The sequence below is a fragment of the Chenopodium album genome, chromosome 22, assembly GCF_948465745.1.
Source record: "Chenopodium album chromosome 22, dcCheAlbu1.1, whole genome shotgun sequence".
Classification (NCBI taxonomy): Eukaryota; Viridiplantae; Streptophyta; class Magnoliopsida; order Caryophyllales; family Amaranthaceae; genus Chenopodium; species Chenopodium album.
This window is the reverse complement of record NC_137855.1, coordinates 38,759,581-38,786,961: the sequence shown is the minus strand read 5'-3', so window position 1 is coordinate 38,786,961 and position 27,381 is coordinate 38,759,581. Positions and strand designations below refer to the sequence as shown.

The following is a 27,381-nucleotide window of genomic DNA, read 5'->3' as shown; positions in this document are numbered from 1 at the left end:
CTTCTCTATTACATCCACCTTAGCCCTATCAACCTCAATCCCCTCATGGGAGATCTTATGGCCAAGAACAATGCCTTCTTGAACCATAAAATGACATTTCTCCCAATTAAGGACAAGGTTGAACTCTTCACACTTTTTCAAACATCGCGTGAGATTAATTAAACAATCATCAAAAGAACTTCCCCCAACCGAGAAGTCATCCATAAAAACTTCCATTTCTTTTTCAATCATATCCGCAAAAATTGTCATCATACATCTTTGGAAGGTAGCGGGGGCATTGCATAAGCCAAATGGCATCCTACGGTAAGCATAGGTGTCATATGGACAAGTGAATGTTGTTTTCTCTTGGTCATCCGGGTGAATTGGGATTTGAAAGAACCCGGAATAACCATCAAGATAACAAAAATACTTGTGAGACGCTAGCCTTTCCAACATTTGATCAATAAAAGGCAATGGGAAGTGGTCTTTCTTGGTGGATGTGTTTAGCCTACGATAGTCTATACACATCCTCCAACCGGTAATAGTTCTAGTAGGGATGAGTTCACTTTTTTCATTTTTAATAACCGTCATCCCTCCTTTTTTAGGGACTACTTGCACCGGTGCCACCCACCTACTATTAGAAATAGGATAAATGATACCGGCGGCAAGTAGTTTAAGAACTTCCTTTTTTACCACTTCAAGCATTGGAGGATTAAGCTTTCTTTGTCTTTCAATTGATGGTTTAGCATCATCCTCCAATGAAATTCGATGCATACAAAGCGTTGGGCTTATACCTTTCAAATCATCCATTTTATATCCCAAAGCTTTGCGATGCATCCTTAATACATTCAATAATTTCGAGGTTTGAACCTCATCCAATGAAGCATTAACAATAACCGGAAAAGTAGAAGATGGACCAAGAAACTCATACCTCAAGTTGGATGGTAGAGGTTTTAGCTTTACACTTGGGCATTCCTTACCATTGTCGTTCATGAGTTGTTTCTTCACTTCTTCTTTTCCAATTACTAGGTTTGCTTCTTCCTTGTCCATGGGGGTGGAGTCAAGAATCTCCTCAATTGGCTCCATCTCCATGTCTTCATTGCAAGACCTATCTTTGCTTTCAAGTTCATACTCAAGAGAATCATTAGTGTTATGCAAATGCAATTGTATGGATTCATTAATAACATTCTCAACAATATCAATACTCATACAATCATCCATGTGGGAAGGACATTTCATAACTTGGTTCAATTTGAATTCCACTTTCTCTTTTCCAACAAGCAAAGACAATTTACCATGTTTCACATCAATAATAGCCCCCGCCGTGGCTAAGAAAGGCCTACCTAGAATTATGGGGACATTCAAGTCCTCATCCATATCAAGCACAATAAAATCCACCAGAATGTAAAGTTTGCCCACCCTAAGGGGACATCCTCTAATTTTCCCAAAGGCATTTTAACTGAACGATCGGCTAATTGAAGGGAAATGTTGGTGGGCTTTAACTCTCCTAGGCCAAGTCTTTTGCACATAGAAAGGGGCATCAAGCTTATGCTAGCACCAAGATCACATAAAGCACGATCAATTACCATTTCACCAATAGCACATGGAATAGAAAAACTACCGGGATCTTTAAGCTTAGTGGGCAACTTATTTTGAATAATTGCACTACAATTTTCCGGCATATTAATCGTTTCCACAAAGTCAACTTCTCTTTTATTACTCAAAATGTCTTTAAGAAATTTAGCATAAGTTGGCATTTGTTTAATAGCATCGGTGAATGGAATGTTAACATAAAGCTTCCTCAAGACCTCCAAAAACTTAGCAAATTGTTCATCAAGTCTAGACCCGGCAAACCTTCCCGGGAAAGGAAGCTTTGCCACATGTAGTGGGATTTCACTCTCTTTTTTTTCTTCTTCAACTTCTTTCTTATTGGTTTTCTCTTCTTCTTCTTCTTCTACTCTCAACTCTCCATGGGAATCACTTATTTCAATCACTCTTTCTTTTGACTTCTCACCTTCTAAGTCATGTTGCATTCCCTTCCCTTGAAATTCCCCCAAGCTTTTTCCACTTCTAGTTACAATGGCATTGGCTTGCTCTCTAGGATCTAGACCTTGGCTAGGCAATGAGGTACTAGACTTGCCTTTAAGGGCACTAGCTATTTGGGCCATTTGATTTTCCAACATTTTATTGTGGGTTTGCATTTGCTTTAAGCTTTCCTCTAAGTCATTTGTCTTTTTAGTTTGGGAGTTCATGAATTGCTCCAACATGCTTTCTAGATTAGACTTAGGAGGAGGGGGAACTTGAATTTGAAGTGGTGGTCGAGGGATAGGAGCTATGGTTGGTCTTACTCCTCCATTAAAACCGGGTGGGTTGTGAGTGGAAGAGTATTGGCCTTTTTGTTGGTGTCTATTGTCATTTCTATAATTCCGTTGATTATTAGACACATAATTACCACTACCACTAGCTTGACCTTGACCACTACCTTGCCCTTGGTTTTGGCCACTTCTCCAACCAAAATTAGGGTGATGTTTCCATCCCTCGTTGTAGGTGTTGGAATAGGGGTCAAACCTAGGATTAGCATTCACGTTATTGACTTGTTCCATGGAAGGGGAAGGGGAACATTGCTCATTCAACAAAAAACAATCGGAAGACGTATGGTCTTCACCACCACATACATCACAAGACATCAATTGCATAGACACATTATCATTCGAAGAATTAGATGCACGTGAGTTAGGGAGGGGGGAGATAGGAGGGGGAGAAGATTGCATTTGATCGAATTTAGAAGACAAGGCATCCAATTTTGAACTAAGCATGTTAATAGCATTTAGCTCATACTTTCCCCCTCTCTTAGAGGTGCTTCTCTCATCGGGGCTCCAATCGGTGTCGTTTTGGACTACATCCTCTATGATCTTTAATGCCTCCGCGGGTGGCTTGTTCATGAGTGGCCCACCCGATGCTCCATCTAAGAGTATTCGGTCCGATCTCAAGAGGCCCCTATAGAATCCATGAAGCAAGAGCCAATCTTCCATCCCATGGTGGGGGCATTGTTGTTGATAGCTTTTGAATCTCTCCCAAGCATCGTAGAGAGACTCATCGGGCTCTTGTTGGAAGTTTGAAATCTTGGACCTCAACTCCGCCGTTTTCCCAAGAGGAATGAACCTCCCAAGGAATGCTGAAGTTACCTCATTCCAAGTTGTCAATGAATTCGGAGTCAACCTATCGAGCCAATCACTTGCACTCCCCAAAAGAGAAAATTTGAACATGCTTAGAAGAATGTACTCCGGAGTCACCCCATTTGCCTTCACGGTGCTACAATACCGTGTGAATTGCTTTAGATGCGCAATGGGGTCCTCATGCTTTGCCCCGGAGAATTGATGACCCTCAATCAAGGTGATAAGGGCGGGCCTTATCTCGAAATTATTTGCTTCGGTAGTGGGAGTAACAATCCCACTTGCTTCTTGATACGGAGGAGGAACACCAAACTCTCTCAAAGTCTTATTTGGAAGAGCCATCTCAAATTGGTGAAGAGGTGGAGAAGTTGGAGAATTTGTCCTTGGTGACTCTAATGGAATGGTGTCTCCACTAGACTCACTAGAACTAGATTGATCGGACTCAACTACCACTTGTGGCTCACTTGATGTGGCACCACTAGCTTTCGCCCTCTTTTATCTTCGATTTGCCCTTACTACTTTTTCAAGCTCTAGATTCAACGGCACAAGAGGAAGTGTCCTATTGCTGCGTTTGGGCATAAACAAAGAAGACTAGAAGGGAGATTAGTAGGTTAGTCAAAGAAAACAGAGAAAAATAAAGCTATACAAATGAACTAGTCTCACATATCTCATAAGTGACTCAATGCTTAACGCCATTCCCCGGCAACGGCGCCATTTTGGTAAAGGAATAATCGGTCGTTTGACAATTACCCTTAACCAAACAATATTTTTACCTAAACTAACCTAAGACAAGTCTAGGGTAAGTAGAGGATCGTGTCCACAGGGAATGGGTGAAGAACACCAAGAGTATGAAACGGTTGTAAGCTAATTCGGTCACAAATTGGGTTTTGAATGGTTAGCTACTATATAAAAGAATGCTAGGGGAAACGGGATTCAACACCAACCAAAGCCAAGGAATCAATAACAAGGACGAATCATGAGCACACATAGAAGATAGAAAAGGAATTTAACATTGCCTTCTTTCAAAGTCACAACATAAGTACTCCCTAGATTAAGCACTAACAAGATAAGGATTAAATCTCAAGGATAGGAAGTGGGTTTCTAGCTCGAGTTTGTCTCTCGATCGCTCCGAACTAGCATGAAGCTCGAATAATTGGGATTTCTCACCTAATTACCATACTAAGGCAACCTAGTCAATGAAACCAAACATCCAAAATCATGAAAGTAGCATAATCTAATTACACAAGAAAAGACTCACTCCAAAACCCCATCTTTCGATGTGAGAAGAGGGATGAACACATGGGCATAATGTGGCCAACAAAATACACATGCAATTATCAATTCAAGCACAAACAACTATCAATCCAAAGTAGCACATGAATAATTCCAAGTCAATTAGCCATAGCTTGGTTGGGTCTTCACCCAACCCCTAACTAAGAGACTACTCTAAACATGGTGGAAACTACTCTAACAATTAAATCTAAGGTTTTCATGAATTCAAATAAGCTAGGAAAGAGATGAAACAAGGATGGATTAAACATGCAAGAATAAATAAACAAGATTAAGGGAGAAATTATCAACTCAAAACAATTAAAATTAAAAATTAAGAGCAAGAGATAGAGGAAAGAGATTACTTAATAAACTTCAAAGTTGGGAAAATTGTTGAAATTGATGGAACAAATCCAATAATTCTTACAAATGATTGAGTTTTTGAGAAACTAAACTAAGGGAGAGGAAAAACTATGAAATAATTAAGATAATAAGTCTAATGGAGTTCAGAGAGAAGAAGATCCCCACAAATGAGCCCCTTTAAGCTATTTATAACCCCCAATTTCATAGTAAACTCCGCAATAGAAAGTTCGCGGAACCCGTTAGGCGCGGCCTCTCCAAGGCCTGGAGAGGCCGCTCCATGTGAGTGGAGAGGCCGCTCCAGGTCTTGGAGAGGCTGCTCCAAACTGGAGACAAAAATGGCAGAAAGCTTCGTAGCAGGGCGAAGAGGGCTCTCCAGAAAGGGGGAGAGGCCGCTCCAGGTGGAGAGGCCGCGGCATAATGTTGGAGAGGCCTCTCCTAACTTTTTCTTTCAAAACTGCCAAGTGAGGCAGGAAGTTTGGCAACGAGGTGGAGAGGCCTCTCCAAATAGGTGGAGAGGCCGCTCCAGATGGAGAGGCCGCGACACAAAGTTGGAGAGGCCTCTCCTCACAAAATCCTTGAAACTGCCAACTTTGACAGTAACTGCAACAAAAGGGGTGGAGAGGCCTCTCCACTAATCTGGAGAGGCCGCGCCTAAGGAGAGGCCGCGCCACTTATTTGGAGAGGCCGCTCCACTGCAGTTTCTTCTTCTTCTTCTTCTTCACTTGGCTACTTTGCTTTGGCTTCTTTTCATCATCTTCTTGCTTTCCAACTTGATTCATCATCCATAGGCTTCACTTGGTCGTCTTTAGGCCTAGCAACTCAACAAAAACACCAACAACCCGTGAAGCATAGGGTATACAAAAATTGCATAGTAATAGAGCAAAAGTGAACCAAAACACTGATTTTATCAAGTAAACAAGGTTCAAAGACACCCTAAAACCATACCAAAATACAAGTTATCATGATGACTCTCAAAAGTGGTCTTATAATGATAAAGCGATCTTAAGTAAATGTTTCTCATTATGACCCTTGTTATCGATGAAAGATTAGCACGAGCATACAATTCAATTTTTTCTTGATTCGTATTAGACCCAACAACCTACATGATAGTATTTCTTTCTAGCACTTTTAATGGATTCGAAGTCGTGACCTCAAAGTTATAAGGTGAGCTCCTCATCAAATCCACTAGGCAAGTATCTTACAAGTCTACAACAGTAGATCAACCCACCCTCGGTTAGGACCTATTCTCTTCAGCTTAATTTCAGTTCGGTTCAATTTAGCTCCAATCAGTTCAGTTTAGTTCAACTCTTAATTTCCTTCGAATTCTCTCATAAACAATTCATTTCAGCTCTATTCATTTAAGCTTTAATCAATTCAGTAAATCATAATAGGTAGACACATAAAAGTAGAGAGGGTAAGAAAAACCTCATTTCAAAGTGTCTAGTGGGGTTTTATTCCACAAACTCGTGGTTACGATTCTTATGAAATGCAAACCTTACCACTGGATCGAGTAATAGCCTGATTAGCGAGTCTGAATTTAGAAAGCTTGAAGTTTTGATGCCGGGACTCGAGGAGTAATGGCGGATACTGAAAGCAGTAAACCAGCAAAAATGGTCGTCAAATTTCGAGCACGAGACTACGCCGCAGAAGCAAAGGCACATTCTCTCCCTCGTATTCCGGCCGATCTTCATCCTCTCTCCTCTACTCCTTCTCTCCTTCCTCAGGTTTCCATTCTCAACTTTCTGTTCATGTTTATTTCGATTAAAATTAGCTATGTTATTCGCAGTAAAATTCAATTAATTTGTGGACTCGGCAAATTGCATTAGAAATTTGTTGACTTGTTCATCATTAGTTTAAAATTCGTTGATTTCTCTAGAGTATTTCGATGTGTATGATTAAGAGGAATGTAATGTGGAAATCAGTGTGTATTTTTTGCACTTTGAATTAATGGCTTTGTTTATAGTTTTAATTTCCTAGGGTTTGATCATGCTAATTAGGTGAAATTGATCATTTTTGATGTAGATAACTCAACAGTGATTAATTTCGACCTTTGTTTCGAACATTTTGGTATTTTTGGATTAATTTTCTGTACACGGAATGAATTTATACTTATGCATGAGATGAAGGTAAACAATATTTTGGATATTAGGCGAAGAAGCAAATTATTATGTGCACTCCGGAGTGTGATGTGCATCATAGTTCATACCAAAACAAATAACATGCAAGTATAGTGAAAATCAACATTAATTTGGAGGATGATACTCACATGCACAAAATAATGATATCTTTTTTTCAAGACAAGTTAGACAATGCATTGAAATGAATGATCTAAGCATAATTTAGAAGGATTAGATCTCCACACTGATCACACCTAGTGGAGTCAAACATTTTCTCTTCGAAAAGAAAGACAAAAAAATTAGAATGAAACTGAAAGATTTTGTACTTGCTATTTTTGTGATTCAGGGTGCGACTGGAGCATAGAAAAACAATTGTTAATTAGAAGAGCCTTTTTATTTTATGTGAAGTGCCAACTATTGATCAATTAATGTTCATTTTTTTTTTATATATTTTTTTCCTCTTTCTGCTTACCAATTGCTTGTGCAATAATATGTGCTTTAGGTTGATGTCAAAGATGAAGAGAAGGATGGCACTTTCGATCCTTTACGATCACCACATGGCAGCATAGTTGTGCCTTCCAAAAACTCAGAGGATGCTCCATATGCTTCTAAATCAGATATCTCAAGCAGTAATGCTGTTCAAACTCTCGGGAAAGAGTGGACCACTTTTAAGAAATTCTTGGTGCAGAAGTTTCCTCCTTCTAAGACGGTTGCAGTTTCATCGGTAAGCGTGGCAGTCACCTGAACATCATAAATACTTAAAGTAGACTTAGCCAGATCTGACCCAGAATTACCCAGCTAATATCCAAACCTAGTTGAAAACTAGAGCCCCAAAACTGGCACAACCTGTATAGGTACCTCAAAAGACCCCTAATTTCAGTATGATCTGACCCTAACCCAAACCTGAATTGAATGGCCATTTTGTCATCTCTACTAAGCAAATATTGTATGTCTATTGCTTGCGTTTACCCCATTTACTATTCTAGATCCTGGAAGTTCTTGAAATAATCAAGCAGAACCTTTTTTGTAGTTTCCAACGTGTCGTAAGAGATATGCCCTCTTCATGCTGGTATTTTCTGTTGAAATGAATGTTTTGTGTGACAAAGATGCCTAGAAAACTCATTAGAAAACAATTAATTGTCTTACTTCTAAATATTGTTTGGAAATTTGCTAGTATCTGACTGAAGGAATCATGGTTTAGCCTGAATATTTTCACCTTTCTCATGTTAGAACATGTAATGTCTTTACTCTTTACTCTTTAGTAAGCTGTTTTATTCACATCTTTGTTGCCATCATTTTCAGGCTGCTGATTTGGTGGTCAGAAGTCATAAGGGTAATAAGGATCTTTTTCTCTCTTAATTTTTTTTATGTCAATGTCAGCTTTTTTGTCTCTACCTTTTTGTAAACATGCAAGTATACAGCCCCCTTTGATGTTATGACTTTTCCCCCTCACAAATGCTGCTGGTTGCCTCTTTAATGCTTTAAGCTACCTTATTCATTCCGAAGTGATGCCTATTTATGCAGTATATGAGAAGTCAAATACGCATTTGGATGAATTGGATGATCCACTGGGATCAGCTGTTGAGGATGTAAAATTTATCACACAGCAAGAGTATACTGCGAGATTAAGTGAAATGAAGAATGAAATTCTTTGTACTTGGGCTGCTGGTGATCATTTTAAATCTCTGAAGTTATCTGTTAAGGCAAGTTGATGAAGCTGTAGGTTTTTTTCATTATCTTTAGTTGGACTCTGGCCTTATGTATTCCAGGCACCTTGCTCACATCTTCATTAACATCTCCTAGCTAAATCTAATAAGCTGCTGTATAGGTGAAGTGATCTTTGTATTTTAGTTGAAAAATTCTTCTAAGGCCATTTCTGGTAATTTTTTTTTATACTTTCCTTATTCAAGATCATCACGGGTTTCTATGTGATTGTTATGATAAACATCTCTTAATCAGCAGCAGAGACTAGCCAGAGAGTATATAAAAAGAAGAGATAAATTGCCTTACAACAACCAGACAGACATAGCAATATCACTGTTAAGGAGGGCATATATTTATTTGGAGAGTAAATGACCACTCTAGTTATTTTTCTATGTGCTTGCAGGTGTCCTTCTGGGTTCAAATATGCTTCTATGCTTTAATTGTTTGTGATTTCCCCCATTTATTGAACTCTGTGAATTTATTATTGATTTGCTTCTCATTTGTGCTCTAGAAGTGATTGTAGGAGAAACTTTGCTTTCTCTTTTTACCATTTCTTGTGGTCACTCGGGGATTAAGGAAATAAGTTTTCATTGCTTCCCACAAAGTTGCTCGACAAGCCACTTTTTGTGGAATCAGAATTGTGATTTTACCTCAAAAAATATGTTTAAGATGAGTCCAATTTAATGTAGATGAGGGATTTCATTTTTATTATACAACTGAAAATAAATTAAAAATTGTGTTCGCTCAAGCAGTTTTGATATTTTCTCTTTATGTAACATGGAATTCAGAGATAGCTTAATTTGCAGGTTGGTAGGCTATTGAGGGATACAGCTTTGCTGCAATTTTATCCAACCTTATTTACTCTTGCTACTGACATATTGGATATGCTTGGTGATATGGTATGGGAGCGCATTAAGCAGAAGGCCGAATTTTCAGAAGATGGTTCACAGATTCATGCTTTGCCAGGTTTTCGTCTTGTTTTTAATCATCACATTCTGCGTTTTTTGGTTCTTGCTTCAACTTTTGGGAGCGCATTAAGCAGAAGGCCAATTTTCAGAAGATGGCCCAATAAGGTTTAATAAGGTCCAATAATATAAGATAAGTCATAAGTTTATGACTAGCAAAATAAGATAGTATAAAATGAACTCAAGTGAAGAGAACATTACGTTAAATCTTTTTTCTTTCTTATACTTCCTGCACTTCCTTTTGGTTGTTTTTCAGAAACAGTACCCTCTTATTAGGGTTCAGGGATGTCAGTAGATGCGGAATTAGTGTATGAAATTATTTCCATAAATTTAAGATAAATATGGTTATCTGAAATTTGTGATTGGTTTATGATAGAGGATTTCCAAGTGAGTGATGTTTGCTCAGATGCAAAAGAAACCTGTCACAATTGGTTTTGCAAGATTGGTTCCATACGTGATCTGCTGCCTCGAATGTGAGATTACTGCTTCTTTCTCTAATATGTTCCTTATTGTTTAAACTCCTGCTTGCATTTAGATGCATTGAGGCACATACAAATGCAGTTAACTTGCACTGAGATCCTAACATCCTCATTCACTTACCAATGAATGCTGATGTGAAGACCCATAGATATGCAGAAAACAAATGATGAATACTCTCATAATGTATGTCTTAAGTTTTTTAATTTTTTATATTCTATATTATAATCTGATAAATTACGTTGTAGAGGCCATTTGTCCAACACTCCAACTGCTTATATCATCTAATCATCTGTTCGATATTCTTATTCTAAAGATTTCTCTTCTTCAATGTCTCTTATGCTTTTCTGAAGAATTAATTTTAATGCATAAATGTTACTTGTATTATCTATGCACCTAGTCTGCTGATTGCTACATCTGGTATTAAATGGTCTAACTAGCTGGTAAATTGCTGATTGTTTTAAAATGTTTGGTCTTTAAGTGTTACATATTAGCTAATTCTGTGTATGTAATAGCCAAATAAAGCTAATTTAAAAAAAGCTCATATAACGAACTTTTTCTAAAAGAGCTTTTGAGCCTAAAAAATGCTTTCAAGGGTCAAACCTCTAATAGGCCTCAAAGCTAAAAACTCTCCAAAAAGCTCAACTCATACATACCCTTCTCCATTACCCTTACCATAACAACCAATATTACCACCTACCAAACCACTACTCCCACAGTAACCACCGCCCACCTCACTAAAATCATCACCACCTCCATTACTCTGTCCGAAACCACCACCTCCAACCCCCCGAGCCTTTGATAGTTCAAAACCACCATCTTACAAATCTCATCAAAACCACCACCCACCTTCACCACTTCTGGCAAAACAGTCTATTCCATCACCACTGCTATTTAGTTCCCCATCTCATTCTTGAATTTACTCTCTCCTCTCTTAATTGTATCGGCGCCCAATGGTCATGATGACGGTGATTGGGATGAGGAGGAAAGGAAGATGGGTTGTTTTTTGTGATGGTGGTTATTTTAGTAATTCATTTATCTTTATAAGTAACTTTGATTAATTTTCTTAGATCCGGATATTTTCTTCAAAATTGAACTATCTAACTCAGATAAATCAAGTTTTGTTGTTGTTGTAGTAGGTTTTTTTTTTCCTAGTTGATTTTAGGGCGATGGTGGAGGCGGTGGCGGTAGGGGTTGTGGAGATGGACATTTATGGCTGTTGAAGGGATGGCTGATGAATTTAAGGGAGTAAGCTGGATAATTAAAAGGGTTAATGAAAGAGTTTAGTCATTTAGGGACCAGTGAATAGTAATTTTCTTAAAATGTGTGCTAAAGGGTGTTTTGCAATTATTTAAAAATGGAGGAAGTAATATTTTATTGTAAAATTTGATTTTCTTGTTATAAATCGTGCATCGCATGAGTTCTAACTTTGTTCAGTACTATTTTACTTCTAAATGTGTGTGTTAAAATATGGGCATGTCAAACAATGCAGCTACAGTCCATCTATTTTCATGATGTTGCTATAGTGGAATAATATTATTGAGGATTCACATGGATAGGGACACAATTTAGCAACTATTTATGCTGGAGATAAGATACAGTAGAGTTCTAGCAAACCACCTATCATTTATTTTATTTTTTTGGAAATGTAATCTGCTTAATTAGTTTCTTGCACACTAATTAGAATTTGTTCCTGAGTTTTAATCTTATTTAATTTGGTAATTATATTTAGTGTGATAAAGATAATTTACTTTTAGAGTGTAAAGCCTTTGAGAGAAAGAAATTTTATGTTGTGAAGCTTTGAACATATTATCAATGTGGCTTTACTGTCTTGGTCCATTGCCATTAACATCAAACTCAAGAATCATTGTTATGAATCCATCTAAATGCTCATCAAGATCCATATAAATAACCGAAGGTTTTCTTTTATGTATGTATATTATGCAAACCTGTTATAACTTTTGACAATTCTTCTGGTTTTTTTGCCACTACCTTATGAGATTTTTTGTATGTCAGCTACTTGGAGCTTGCTATATTGCCTTGTTGGCGTTTTTTACTTGATGATACCACTGATGTAATCCATCGCTTGCTGGCGATGATGCGTGGGCTAGGCAATCCCTTGGCATCTGCATATTGTCATCTATATATGGTCTACTGTGTTCAGAAATTACCTTTATGCCAAAATGGTATATTCAATTGAAACTTGCATATTTGTTTTGTGGTACCTTTTGGGTTTATGCTTGATGTGTATTCCTATGTCTTTTGTTTCTTGTTTTTTGTTTATATATTTTTATTGTTTGTCATTTTTCTAGATAAATTACGTTAATGTGGTTCAACTATCAATTTTACTGTATTTAATTCAAAGAAGTTCCAAAAGCTTTAGCTAAATGCAGAAAAAAAAAAATGACTTTTTATAGTGTTGGTTTCTATTATAATTATGATTCAAGTAATAGTAGTTAACTAGTTATACTTCCTTAGTTCTTTGAACTTCACTCTAAATACACAATTCTATGCAAGATGAGAGAGTGTAACTTTTGGGGACCACTTGGTTTGTGGTTACTTTTTAATATAGAATACAAAGTGTGGGTTTTCGGACGGTTCCTTATGACGATTCATGTTAGTCGACCCAAAATCATTTTGGGACTAAGGCTTTGTTGTCGTTGTCGTAGGACAAAGTGTGGGTTTGATATATTTTAGGAGAAGAAAGAGTATGGAAGAGGAATTGCTTAACAACTCATTGAATTTCTAGACTTTAGTTTAAGTAGCAAAATATCAATATATGTGTTTAGATGCCTAGTATATACTTCTTCTTATGTAAGAAAATCAATTTTTGAAATCTCACCAAGGAGCTAATTTCAAAATGCTTATTTGAGTAACTAAGAACTGAAATTCACAATGTCACATGTGCCTCTCATTGTCGTGTTAGCTGGCTTTTTGAACCATTAAAGCAACAAGCTGATTGCTGTAGTGTTCCCCCTTCCCCGGATAAAAGTAAAACATTTAATCTGAAACACATTTTTCACAACATTTGCTAAATGAGACTAACTCAGCTAGATACCAAATGGATGAATTTTAAGCTGAAGACTTTGAAATTGTAAATACATGCTTGCTTAATTTTGATTAATCTCACCTGGCTTGCTTGTGGGATAACAATTGTTGCCTCGTCTATTGCTGGGATTTCCACTTTTCTTTTACATAAATTATGATCTTACCATTCTCTCAGTTATTTATTAATTATGATACCATTTATAAACTACCCAATTTGCAGGGTATCTTGTTACTTGCATTAAAGACATTAATCGCATGATGGTACCTCTTGTTTCATCGAAAGAAACCACAGAAGGTAGAAACAACCAGAATAATCAAGTCGTTGTTCACCTCATGGAACCATCCATGTGGTATATCATGAAATGCTTATTTAAGGATCATCAGGTCAGTGAGATATTAACTACTGAGTATGTAACTTTAGTGAGTTCTATGTTATTTGCATGCTCATTCCCATAGGACGACTGTACTTAGAAATTAGAGTGCTATGTAAAGGTTTTTGCTCTGCATCTTTTTTAGGTTATTCTTTTCTCAATCTTAGTCTATGATTTCCTTGAATCTGTCTTTTCTTCTGTTTCTTTCCCTCATGCTTAATGGATTTTTGTACTTCTTGAACTTCTTCCATGTGGCTTTTCCTTCTTCCTACTGATAACTGATTTTATTTGCTCGGGACTATAACATCCCCCTATCTTCAAGGCCGGTTTCTTCTCTTTCATAGCTCTCTAGAATCTGGAGCTTACAAGTTCATAGATAGATATGAACTTTAGTTCATGCTTTCTGGTTTGATTAGACATTAATGAGTTTAACTCTTACACTCTTGCTATATCTAATTCACTGTCTTTTCTTTTTCCTGTATCAAATTGGATTTCCATCAGATTCAAATTCTGTTTTGACAAGGAATTGGTTTTGAGAGCCATTGAGTGCAATTATAATTTGTGCTGGCAAGAATGTTTAAGTGTGATCTCAGCTTGAAGTTGCTGGCAATAATAGAAGCCAGTGGTGTTTTGTGGTTGGCGTAGTCTTGATGTTATTTAGGAAGTACAAGATCTTCAATTTCTCTAGTATAAACCTAAAGCACAAGAAAACTTAGAAGCAAATCTTTGTTTCTGAATAAGTAGCTTTGCTTGCTTCTAGAATTTCAGGATGCGGCTAGATCCTAGGTCAGATTTAGTCATACATATAATTAGTTAAGGGTACATATTTGTTGTATATGAATATCATTTACATTTAAATAGGACTAGGTGTCCTGTACTCCTCCGTTAGCTATTAGAGTGTTGTAACTACACCATGCATCACTGAAAGACAAAGCATGGGAAAGCCTTGAAGAAATCTCAAAGATAAGCTTATAAACTACTCTAGTCAGTCCTGGAGTCCCTTAACCGCATTATGATGCATGTCTGACCACAAAACAGAGGATTTCCAATCTAGCGTATGACAAAAATGATTTTCTGGTGCATTAACATAGATTGCTTACTGCAACCTTTAAGGCATATAAAGTCTAGTCAGAAATAAGCTAAGAACACAACATTATCACAAATAGCAATGCCAAACTGCTGCTGATAAGAAGGGATCATATGAATTCAGAAGTCTAGCTCATTTTCTTTGTGAATTTATTGTTAATAGAGAGAAATGGTATTGTTACATAAACCAATATTGGAGGATTTCTGATAACTTGGGTTTGTTATCATGCACTGTGCCTCATCTCACTCCTTGCAGATTGCAACTTCATTGGGAAGGATTGAGCTCTTTCCTAGGTGAAGACCTCTCTGGACGTGACTTACCACTGATCATACTATACACTATTTAATTTTTCCATTAATATCGTGCTGTGCTGAGAAGAAAGTGTCTTTTTGCATTGCTTTGTAATTTTTTTTTGGACTTTCATTATTGAATTTCCATCATAGTGACATAGTCTCTTGGCTTAGAAAATATTTGTTTGTAAAGTTTTGGTATGTTCTCTTCTTGTGGATAAAATCCTCTTATTTTAAAGAGCCAAGTGGGGAGGGGAAAGGGGTGGCTTCTACTTACTGATCCATTACATTAATGGTTTTCCTAGAAGTTTGCATTTAATACTTGTCTTTAGCTGACATTTGTGTGTGTGTGTGTGTTTTTTTTTTTAATTATTTTATTTACTTATTTATTTTAATTAATTAATTAATTTTTTATTTTAAAGCAAGGATGCAATATACTTTTCGAGCTTGGAATAACAAGGAATTTATCAGAGTTGTTTGGCGAACATTCTTGTGTCTCACTCATTCTTCATCATCTACTTAAGGAACTCCCATCTGAGGCTGTTAGATCTAATATTCTGCACATTCTTGACCTCATTGAGTGCGGCATTGGTTCATCCTTTGATCAGGTATATTAGATCTCTGTGTATATTTGCTTCAAAAAAAAAAAAAAAAAAAAAGGGATCTCTGTGTATTTCTCCTGAGTTGAAATCTTAACAAATATATATCCGATGTATGCTTTCAGGAGAACTGTTCAATACTCATTTTTTTTTATACTTTCTCCCTAATTTTTAGTGTATGAATTTCCGGCTCCTTGGATTCAGGCTTTATGAAACAGACGCCCCTGTGGAGATCGTCAATGTGGTTTTGGAGCGTGTGATTCAGGTCTATAATGTTTCTCTTATGATTAATTCATTCTTCCAGTTCATTTGTACCACCTGATCTTTCTTGATGTATACCTGTTTTTTGCAATTGTTTGCTTGTAGTTTTGATCTTGAGGGTATTTTATCTTATAGGTCAGGGATGCATTTATGAAATAAACTATTTTTTTCAGTTAGATAAGTGCTTGAAACTAGATCTTGATTATCAAGAGCTGTTACCTGCCATATTGTTAAGCTTTCATTGAAATATATGGCTTTTCTCCTCTCTTCTCTATTCACTCTTCTTAGGTTTACTGAAACAAATTTATTCACGTGTGTTATTCTTGAGATATTATCTGTGTAAGATTAAGCAGAGACAAATAGATACTGATGTTGGATCATGGATTGTATATATCTCTAGTTGCCATTAGAGCTGATTGTATATTGTCAAGTTTCATGTTGCAGCTTTTAACATAGAGCATGATTATATTGCTCTTTACTTCCTATTCATTTTGCTGACTAATATTTGGAATTTCAGGATGTTATTGAGTACCAAGACCTGGGTGATTACCTAAAAGTCATAGATGGTTATGTTGATGTTGTCCTTCAGAATCAGATGGTGAGTAAGAGTAGCTGTTAAATGTCCTATTCTGCAGTTGTTTGAAAACAAACGTGGCTTTTTTTATTTTTTTTATTATTATTTTTTTTTATTATTGATTGAATACATGGTTTTAAAAGTTGATTTGGTAAAAAAAAAAGGGTGTAACTGTAAATACTGGTTTATTTTTCTTAACCTGATAGAAAGTGTAGACCCGTTACTTAATGCTTCTTAGTTCCTCCTGGTCAACTCTATTTTATGACAGAAAATTCAATTGGAAGGGCTACTTGAGAGGATTGCAGAGCGAGCATGCAACAAATGGATAAAAGACAGTGAGCTGGAGAGCTTGCAGTCTGTTTTTATCAAGATTCTTAGTCATACAAAGTGCTTGGAAGATACTATAGAGCTGGTATTTCTCCTACTGTCCTCACATTTATGTGTCTCAGATTTGATTAGATGTCTGTACGCTGTAAAAGTGTGCTAGAGCACAACTAGTTTATTATTATTACTCCCATTTCAGGCTTTGTGTCTTTCAAGGTTATGCACTAATGCCTATACACAAGTTACATAATTGTTTCATACTATTCTAATTAGTATATACATTGGTGTTGTAAATTACAAGTTTGTAGTGCATTGATATTGTAGTTACAATGTAATGTGATAAAGAATACTACGCCGTAAGTTGCTGTGTTGACATATTTTACTCCTACTACGTTCCCTTTAAAAAAGAACATTTAACTTGAAATTTTGTGCGACTATATGAAGTATTTGTATGTCTTAGTTTTCTGTATCCAAATGAAGTTACTGGAGTACATGCTACTGATGCTAGTCATCTCAATATCAGTTTTGATGGTTGTTGCAGAATTTCTTTGCTGAAATCATGGATGTCATGCGTGGGACTTCAAAGAATGCCATCAATATGCGTATTCTTGAAATTGCTACCAGGTACATAGTATCATCTACTTTGGTCTCACAGTTGCTATCCTGATGAATGAAGTTTTTTTTCCCCTTTCGTTATACTCTTTGACTAACGACAAGTTGAGTTCACTAAAGTGCAAATTTAAGGGCAATAATCTAATTTCTTTTACTACCTCAACATAGGAGAGGATTAATTTGCTTTCCAGTTCACTAAAGCTCTTTTACACTTGACAGAGATGAGCTGAATAAAGGGTTGAAATTTTTAATCAATCAATTGGATATCTTTTACTTATTTTACACAATTCTTTGGGTCAAAACATTAGGGTAGCAGCTTTCTCTGAACAATGACGAGCGAATAAAAATGCTCGTATATGAATAGGTTTACAGAGGAGAATCTGGATCATCATTTACTAGCCTACAGGTGTAATGTTTAGCTATTCAGGCAAGCGGATGGTATGGCTGTAATAATTTGATACATAAAAAACATACCCTTTGTAGGATAATGGCTTTTTCCCCAACTGAATTTACATATAATAAGATTAGTTTACACTCTTAAAATATTCACTAAAAGTGCTTTCCCTTTGATTGTGTATGTAATAATTAGATTAAGCTATATTATAATTTCAACTGCAATTCATAAAAACTTGTGGTCTTGTGGATTTGGTATAACCTGTCATAGGTCTTAATATTTGTTCTGAAATCTGTATATTCTACTGCAACAACATATGTTAAGGGAGGGTGGTGTTATTAAAGGGTAGTAATAGATGGAAGTATAAAAAATATATCTTAGTCGTTGAAAAGAGATACTTCCTTCGTTTTTTTAGCTGCAACATTTCTGTATATACTAGATAATTTAAAGGTAAAAATTATACAATATATTTTTGAATAAAGTACTCATTGAGACGAATCTAACAAGTTCCAATATAATTGTTTTTCGTTAAGTATAAGGTCTTGTTTTCTTTACCTTGATTTTGCTAAACTAATACTTGTATTGTTTTTGCTGAACTGAAATTATTTTAATTTTGCTAAACTTGAGTATTGTTTACTGAAATTATTTTTAGTGATTGGAACTTGTTTAAACTGGTTCTCTATTATATATGTTCTTTAAAGTTTATGATTTTTGCTGATTAAAAATTATTTTTGATTTAACTTATTTTTATTGTACTGAAATTAAATTTACCTAATGGTTGTTTTTACTGAATATTATTTGGATAGGATGAAGAGAATGGGGGCTAAATCACAAGTTTATATAAAGTGGAGTATGCGAGTAGTGTACACTGTAGAAATATTGCTAAAAAGTAAAAAGAGGATCTATAAAAAAGGCACTTACTATTAACAGCTTGATACTGCAGATGATATGGAACCCCTCTCTCCCCCTTTAAATCTCATTCTTCCTCCCATTCCTCCCCTGCTAAAATAGAAAAGGGGTAAATATGAATTATAAAACAACAATACTGAGGGTGAATGAAAATGAACAAAAATACATTATATTTGGTATACAATAGAGAGTTTACACTCTACAGGATAGGGATCATGTAATAAATGATATGAGCAATGAGAAGTTAAGCAGAGAAGTAGCCTCAATGTCCTCCACAACATCCTAATATATCATTTTGGCTGACGGGCAGGTGGAGTGACTATTTCTGAAAAATTCACTGGATTTAATTTTGTAGCAAGTAGATTGAAACAAAAAAGTAGCACTGATGTAAGCTAACATTATTGGAGCATTCTTTTTTTAAAATTTTCAGGATATCTTGAGAATGGATATGTGATTAAAAAAATATAGAAGAGGGGTTGGATTGAATAAACCTTAGATGTTTCAATATGTGTATTTCTCAAAGATGAAATTACTAACTGAAAGGTACTTTAGCAAGCAGCCAATTACAGGTTTCAGTATCTGTATCATGTGCTGTTTCTGATAGTTGAAGGTGTTTTGAGTTGATGATTAGGCAGTATGAAAGGCTGATGCATTGCATTTTTTTTTTGTGCATATGAATGCTCCGACACTGATCTCATGTATCTCTGGAATTAAAAGTCTTTTCATACTCTCTGCAATTAAGCCTTCTCAGATATCTCTGCAATTAGAAGCCTGAGGATTCAAGTCTTGCTTTTGGGACTTGTCTTAACTAATTCCAGTTGTCTTCATGTCTGCCTAAGTACATCTTTTATATCTATAGGAATGGATGTATCTGGTGTCCGACTACTATACAGTTCCTTTTCGAAGTTTGTCAGGGTCTGCATAATGCCAAGGGCTCTTCAGACATTCTGGACAGTGATTATCAACCTTTGGAGCGTTTATGCTCTCGTTTTGTGCAAATGGTAACAAGTCATATATACACAATTTCAAACCCTCAATCCCCCTCTCTCCCAATTTTAAAAGTAACTCTTTTTGTGTTATGTGAAATTTATCTATCATCATGTGCTGACGCTGCTGTTATGTGACTTGTAATTTTTGATTTTGGAAACTGTGTGAGCAGGTTGATTTTGGGACTGAATGGGAACGTCACCTGGCATTTTTGATTGAGTGTCGTGCAACTTTTGCTAGTGCTGATGAAATCAAGGTCAGTACTCTCTACTAGGCATGCCACTAAGTAAAGCAAAATGTTGCCATGATTAGTTGCTAAATCTTTTTCCTTCTGCTTATGTTCTCATAGCCTTGATAAATCAATTCTGCCCTCATCAATTAAACAGGGAACTGAACTAGAAAGATAAAATGCAAGACCTTTGGACTGTCCATTGATTGGTATTACAATTTTTTTTTTAATTTTTATTTATTTTTGGAAAATTTGTCAAAAACAACCTTTTAAAGTGTCTATTTTATTAAAAACAACCTTTTAAATTTTTTTTTGCAACTTCAGACCACATTATAAAATTTTTTTACCAAAGACAACCTAATGCTAGTTTTCGGCGTTGACTCTATTTTTCCGATGTTGACCACGAGTGTGTGAGGCACGTGACTTCATATATTGCTAATTATACCCCTTTCCCCTCCAATTAACTCCTATTAAAACCCTTCAAAGTGACAAATTACTTTGAGAGAGGAGGGGATTTAGTACGAGTGAATTGGAGGGAAAGGGGTGTAATTAGCAATATATGAGGTCACATGTCTCATACACTCGTTGTCAACATCGAAAAAATAGAGTCAACGCCGAAAATTAGCATTAGGTTGTCTTTGATAAAAAAAAATTATAATGTGGTCTGAATTTGTAAAAAAATATTTAAAAGGTTGTTTTAAATAAAGTGAACACTTTAAAAGGTTGTTTCTAACAAATTTTCCTTTATTTTTTATTATTATTATTATTATTTTTTTATATAGTTTTAATTAGCAACTCTATGAATGACATCAATTTTAATGATGCATTAGAATCTTTGATTTAGTAGATTTGGATTCAAAATTATTTGAATGGATAGGGAAAAAAAACCGTTTATTTATTGCGCATAATGAGATGATATGTGAAAAACTTTCTATGTTTGGTCTTTGGAGATAGAGAACTAGGTCCAATATTCAGTCTCATGTGCCTACTATGTATTCCTTTATTGTTGTAAAGTTGCTTGCCTGTCGATACCTTTAAACAAAGGAACTGACATACATCTAGTATTCAGTCTCTTGCTGATTATTATTGTTGGGACATAACTACACTTCTTCTTACAACCTACTCGGACTACAATAACCTGCCATAGGTGGGAGCCTTATAAAAAGGCATTGATGCAATATTTTGGCGTGTTAATTTACTACTCTGTTTGAAAAAAGCAGTCCACATATAATGTTTTTGTGATGTTGACTGTCACCATTATTTATCAACAGTGTATCTTACGAAGGCATACGTTGAAGAATTTCTGTAGTGATTTAGACGTACTGAAAAAGAAATAATTTCAAATTTTAGCTTGATATATATATGTATTTGTTGTAGTCAAAGCTTGGAAACCTTGACCATTGAAGTGACTTTTTATTTTCAAAAGGACATAATAATTTCTATGAATTACTTTTATATGATGTTTCCATTTGTTGCAGGAAACTCTTGTTCATCATGCAAACTGCTTAGTGATGAAAGCTTTGAAGGATTCAAAGCAACTTGTCTGTTTTGGCAAGTCCTGTTTAGCATTTTCTGAAGCTACAATTCCTTCTATTGCAACTCCTGTAAAGCAGTTATATCTATATCTTGAGACTGCTGAGGTATGAGGCTTCAATGGTTTTTGTTGTTGGATTAGGTTTCTGAATACTGAGAGTAATCACATGGTGGTCTGTTATATACTTCCAGGTTGCATTGACCAGCGGCTTAGTTTGTCATTCAGATGGATTAATAGATTCAACTTTAAGTTCTCTTCAAAATTTTGTTGCTGAGGGTTAGTCTGTTTCCCTAAATTTTAAAACATTCTTGTTTGTCGCTGGTTTCCTGCTTGAGCTCTTCATAATTTGATGTCTGTTTTGTCAACCAGATATTTCAATGCATTATCAGCTCAGTTGAATCATTTCTATTTAAGCCATTGTTATGTACCAAATGTTGTGGTTCCAAGTGATGCACTATGAGTGCATTCTACAATAGATGGCTGATGAAAACATTGGGTTACAGTTTCTGAACTTTATTTGTCACTTTATTGTAGTTGCACAAATATGTACTTTTGGTGATTAAAAATTCAAGACATTGCGGGAAATGAAGCACTTTACAAGTTATCATGCAAATTTTGCTGGAATAATATTTTGGCTAGAGTGAAATATACTATCCTACCAAAGCTACTTCTAGGGTCCTCCACTATCTTGGTTGTTCTATACAACCACAATCCCTCTATGATTGACAAACTTTCTTCTCTGATTATAATTATTAGTCCCAAAAGATATGTGTTTTTATTTAGCTACCACAATTATTCCTTGCTGAACATTCATACTGTATACTCCCTCCATATTTTATAAGTGTTCCACTTTCTGTTTTTGGCCGTATTTCAATAATTGCTCCATTTCTATTTTTGGAAACTTTTAATAAATATTTACTATTTTCCTCCCCACTAGTGTTCTCCTATCTTTTTTTTTTTTTTTTAATTCTCTCTCCTTCCCACTTATACCCTACTATTGCCTTTTCATATCTTTTTATTCTTCATTCAATCAACCCCACTTCAATAGTAAATTAATGCATTCTACTATTTCTTCTAAAACGCTGTGCCCAGGGAAATGGAGCACTTACTAAAATACAGAGGGAGTATTCTTTTGCATTAATAGCTACAACTGACCATTGATAGAAGTCACTGAAAGAGTGAAAGGTGATTTGTAGACAATCAATTTTACTGGGTTTGACCTGTAAATGCTTTTACTAAAATTTTCAAAGAGGAGTCTAAGACCTACCTTCACATAAGTGGTATGTATATTGTTTATTAGTAGAGACATTTATCTATCTCCATTCTGGTTCATTTAGACATTCACTGGCATTCATGACATAGTGGATGTGATAAGCTGATAACTGATCAATCAACAAGTAGATAGAGGAAAAGAGACTTTGGGAAGCGAGAGAGACAGAAATAGTGGGACTGCATGTGAATGCTGATCGTGCCTATAAAGATTCTTTAAATTGTAAATGCTAAAAGCATCTATTATTAATAAAGAATCCTATGCTAGCATATTAAAATGTTACTGTCAAGGTTTCCACCTGACGAGCAACATGTTTCTGAGAAGCACAACTCCATTATCTTATGCGTCCAATTGGGCAATGTTCATTCCTAAAATTGTTTTTAATTCTCTGAATAATCTCTGTGGAAAACTTGCCTTCGGTTCATGATGGAAGATGTCTCCAATGATTAATCCTATTTAAAAAACCTTGCTATTATTGTTAAGGAAAATGATGCAAGATCATAGTTTAGTCTTAGGTTTAAACAATTTTCTGACATTTCAGAACTACCACTTGAGATTTGAGTGAATGAAACCTGAACTCCATGTATAGTATGTGAGAGCTTGGTGACTTTCTATCGCAACACACCTGTTACAAATAGATGTCTAATTTGCCTACCCAGAATATGTATATGGATTCTCTGGATTGCTTTTGATTTTTCTTGCTGTGCTACTTCACATCATTTAGATGTTCACTGTTAGTGATAAGTGTCTCATTTGATCACCTGGGCCATGTATATGGATTATCTGGATTGCTTTTGATTTTTCTTGGTGTGTTCATATCATGTGTATTACAAACTGCAGATTCTTTTTAACATTAATTTTGTGTTGTAGATTCAGGGACACTGCTTGATGTTGGTAGAGTCATCTGCATAATACAAAAACTGTGCAGCCTTTTGATCATGGTTCCAGGTACTATAGATGGACTTAGATCTCACCAATCATATTGAAATTTCATAAATAAAAGATTATTTGAGCTTGTTTTATGTAAGCGTTAGGTTGGCAAATATAAATAAAAAAAATAAAAAAAAATAAAGATTTTCCATTTTGTCAGTGTGCTGTTTATGCACTCATCAAACTGTGAAATGTGTTGTGATGTGTTTTATTCTAGGAAAGAAAAAAGGAGGAATTAGTCATCTCCCGTGTCCAGTGGTTCTGTGTTTAGGCAGGGGCAACATTTATTCAGTCCAACTTTTGAGCCTATGATTATATATTAGCAAGTAAAATTCCGCTTTGCACACTTCTTCCCATCCGCTTGAAGAATTCACCACTCCCATTTTTTTTCGTTATATCTTCCTATGAGAAATTATCATGCTTCGAAATTTTCCTACCAGAATACTGAATAAATTGCATCACTTCAAGGTAACCCTATGCGTGGAGTCACGTACATCCCAAAGAGCTTACTCTCACTGGTTAATTCTCACTCATTGTAAGTTTTATTAATACCAAAAAGAATCTTACTTCCAATACTTTGTTTTCCACCCCTTATTTATGCAATTTATTCTCAGGCAAAATACTGCTAGATTAAGAGTCAGAACATTGTGCGCAAATATTATTTTGCTGGCAGCATTATCACAGCATAAACTCCCATATAGCCCTTGTGGCACGAAAGAGGTATGCCATTTAGCTATGAGATATCTTTTATATATGCAAAAATCATCTTTTGGTCGTCTCGACAATGAAATTTTTCATGTCATTCATAGGAAGCTTAACTTTTGTTATAAAGAATATATGACTGGACTTTGCTAATTAATAAATTAAATTGTACCTGTAATTTTTTTCGTTATTATGACCACATAATTTTAATCCCCTTGAGATTCTGTATAGGCCCTCACTTCTTGGTGGTTGTATATACTGCCTTAGATAGGGTGTAGTATTATCCAACTTGCAGTTTATAAGTATTAAAAGAATAGATTTGCGGTGTCATTTATATTTTTGATATCATATCCAATATCCAATAACTTAGTGCTGTGCCCCGAATAGGCTAGTCCAAATGTCCAATTGCTTAAGAAGAGCTTATAAAGTTTCCATTTTTGGCTGGCTGGCTGCATTTGTATGTGTAGTTGGCTATTTAGCGCCATACTCCAATGGGCTTCTCATATGCTGAAGGCCTGAAGGACGTCTGGAGTCCCATATGAGGGTTTTCTATTTAGCTGTTTATTTAAAAGATTACCATGTTTGAGGTAGTTTATTTTGCCTTATGAAATTAGTGAGAATGATGTAGTCTTTTTTGAATGAATTGTCTGTTTATAAAAGTTATTATTTTACTGATTTCCCATCTTTTCATCAGGTTTGATGGACATGAACCTTAATTGTATCTTTCCATAATAGTGTTCCACTTCCCTTCTTTAATGAATTTGCAAGCTTAACTTGTCATTATCGAATTAATGGCTTAGGTTACTCAATTAAGATATGAAAAAGCTATATGTTTCTCTCTTGCTTCTTATGGTATACAGTGATGTCATGCAGGTTCCTGGTAATGACCTCCTGTATTTTGATGATCCATACTACCATGAGGAACTTGCATCTATCTGTAGTCACATTCTTCAGGACTTTGTTCATGCAGTTAAGGAAGAAGCTTCCCCGGTATGTTTATCTTTCTATGTGTTGTTGCCTTTACAGCCGAGTTTTCATCATGGGCTCTTATGTTAATAATTGAATGTCACTATCTAGATTGCTCGGGGAAGCCTTGCGCTTGAAGCTTGCAACTGCATTGTATCAGCCCTCCAGGTTTGGTCCTGATTAGTTTCATTAGCTTAGTGGTGGCTCTTCTGAACTACTCCCTCCGTTTTCTTTTAAATACTCACTTTCCTTTTTTGAATTTTTTTTAATTTACTCACAACTTACTACTTTTAGAAATGGGACCCACCACTTAAATCTCAAACTAATATTTTTATATGTCAATATGACACTTTACTTTTTTTCTCCCAAAACTTTAAATATGGAGTACAATTCTTGGTTTCCGTGAAATGAGAAATGTGTAAAAAAAAAAAAAAAAAAAACAGAGGGAGTCTATTTATTTTTCACCCTTGCATCTCCAGCTCCCAACAAGCTGTCATGGCCTCATGGGGTTTGAAGCATGGTGTAAAAATGCGGCCGTTATGTCGCGATTATCAGTGGCACTTTTGTGGCAACAGTTCTATGTAGTAGGGTGTGCTTGTCACAACTCTTCTGCTAGTCCACCCAGCACCGCTAGATTTGTTGCTGAATATCTTGGTCAGAAAAAGAATTTCCTAACGGTTTAGACCTGAACTGCTGACACTTTGCTACATATTGTATTTGAGCCAATAAGGGTTTGATCACTTAAAACTCATGAGGCGTTTATCTGTGTTAAGGGCTTTGTTATTACTGAAGGTCGCTGTTCAGAGGATGTGGTTCCTCCGATGTGGGTAGTGGGGAATCTCATTCGTACTAAAAGTAGAAGTGTATGCTGCCCCTTAAGAGTAATAACTTTGGAGCTTGAAAAAAAACCATGTGGAAATTATTTTGCAGCTTAAAATCCTTGCAAAATGAAATGGATGTGTGGATGTAGTGATGGATATGAGGTGTTTGTAATTTGTATGTTACCCAATTAAGAAGTTTATTTTCCAGGCCATAATATTCTAATAAACATATTATAGTGAGCATGTGCCGAGGTCCAAGAATGGAGGATTGGGATGCGTTGATGGCCTATATATGTAAGGATGTTTGGAGGCATAAGGGGCCTGCATTCGAAGGCTCTAGTCCAGCCATGAAGGCACAATAGAGATAAAATAAGAGATAGAAGTTCTGACCTCTATTTGTATGTATCCTTGGAATGGTGTTGTATAGAACTATAGAAGTCTCTAGGCGTTGTAAATGTGAGTGTCACTTGTATGAGGAATGCTTGATTAGTTGAGGAGGTGGAAATCCTTTTGGAGCTCAAGTGCTTTAGAAGCTCATTTATACAACCTTTTAAATTCTCCTCTTTGTTCCACTAGTCCCTTACACACAAACCATTTGTAGATGATAACTTAGCCTAGCTAAGATTTTTGAGTTTAAAACTAGTATCTCCATAGTATTATCAATAGTTAAAAATTTTGACTATTTTTTTTATTCTTTTATTTTTTAAACAACTTAAATTAAACTTGGAAATGTTAGCATGAAGGGAAGGTGGGAGATTAGAAATAAGCATGCACACTAGCTACTAAGCTCACTTAAGAGAACACAGTTCAAAGATAGATAGACATGATATTATACCTCTATTGACAAAAACTTCAAATAAAACAAGGATGAATATGTTGATACTTGTAATGGATGTCTTCCTTCTTATTGTTTGATAATATTGTTTGCTATTCAATTTATGCAGATAGATGACAATGTATTAAGTATCTGCAATGAATTGGTGGAGATTGCCCGGTCTTGTTTGAGCACGAATCACAAGTACTTATTGTCAACATACAACTTCTTTGTTGCCAATCAAATGCGTAGTGTTGCAATATCCAATAGCTGATAGTATGTATATATATCATGTAATCATTGTTTTTGGTTTTAGTTATATATCAAGGCAATATGGTTATATGTGATGTGTATATTATAAGTTTTTAAATAGATAGAGTAATTGTTCTAGATGTATTGATCTTACTAGTTACTACAGCTTGTTTGAGGTAATTGCGTAGTAACTCAAGCCTTGTTAATTCATAGCATGCCTCAACTGTAACTTATAAGTGTTTAATTGCAATTTATCTCTTGAAAGTCAAGCATTTTGAACTTCACCTTGGTGTTGTTGGAATTGAGAGGGGTTTCGACGCTTAAATAGGAATAGATAATGTTGTTTTCTAGGAGTTTTCA

The 27,381-nt window shown here is 35.6% G+C and overlaps 1 protein-coding gene and 1 non-coding gene across 2 annotated transcripts; both read left to right on the top strand.

Annotated features, from left to right (window-relative positions):
* Nucleotides 1-3,009: 3,009 nt before the first annotated feature.
* On the top strand, nucleotides 3,010-3,116 carry LOC145606375 (small nucleolar RNA R71). Its single transcript, XR_014105269.1, has one exon. It is a non-coding gene; the product is annotated as a small nucleolar RNA R71 (small nucleolar RNA).
* A 3,131-nt stretch (nucleotides 3,117-6,247) lies between these two features.
* LOC145605405 (uncharacterized) lies at nucleotides 6,248-27,298 on the top strand. The gene is made up of 23 exons (XM_081661448.1): nucleotides 6,248-6,508; nucleotides 7,404-7,625; nucleotides 8,204-8,234; nucleotides 8,426-8,604; nucleotides 9,412-9,571; nucleotides 9,947-10,043; nucleotides 12,064-12,233; nucleotides 13,316-13,479; nucleotides 15,266-15,451; nucleotides 15,618-15,707; nucleotides 16,221-16,301; nucleotides 16,546-16,689; nucleotides 17,143-17,225; nucleotides 19,376-19,517; nucleotides 19,676-19,759; nucleotides 21,211-21,372; nucleotides 21,458-21,542; nucleotides 23,407-23,484; nucleotides 23,935-24,001; nucleotides 24,081-24,186; nucleotides 25,042-25,158; nucleotides 25,246-25,302; nucleotides 26,900-27,298. Exons 1-23 carry the CDS (start codon nucleotides 6,362-6,364, stop codon nucleotides 27,041-27,043), a joined length of 2,796 nt encoding a protein of 931 aa, XP_081517574.1. The 5' UTR covers nucleotides 6,248-6,361; the 3' UTR covers nucleotides 27,044-27,298.
* The last annotated feature ends 83 nt before the right edge of the window (nucleotides 27,299-27,381 follow it).

Bases quoted from the DNA above. Each gene is read 5' to 3' on its own strand.
- LOC145605405 (XM_081661448.1), top strand. From the start codon at position 6,362: ATGGCGGATACTGAAAGCAGTAAACCAGCAAAAATGGTCGTCAAATTT. The intron at 12,234-13,315 runs GTATATTCAATT...CCCAATTTGCAG, and splicing joins ATTACCTTTATGCCAAAATG to GGTATCTTGTTACTTGCATT. The intron at 24,187-25,041 runs GTATGCCATTTA...GATGTCATGCAG, and splicing joins GCCCTTGTGGCACGAAAGAG to GTTCCTGGTAATGACCTCCT.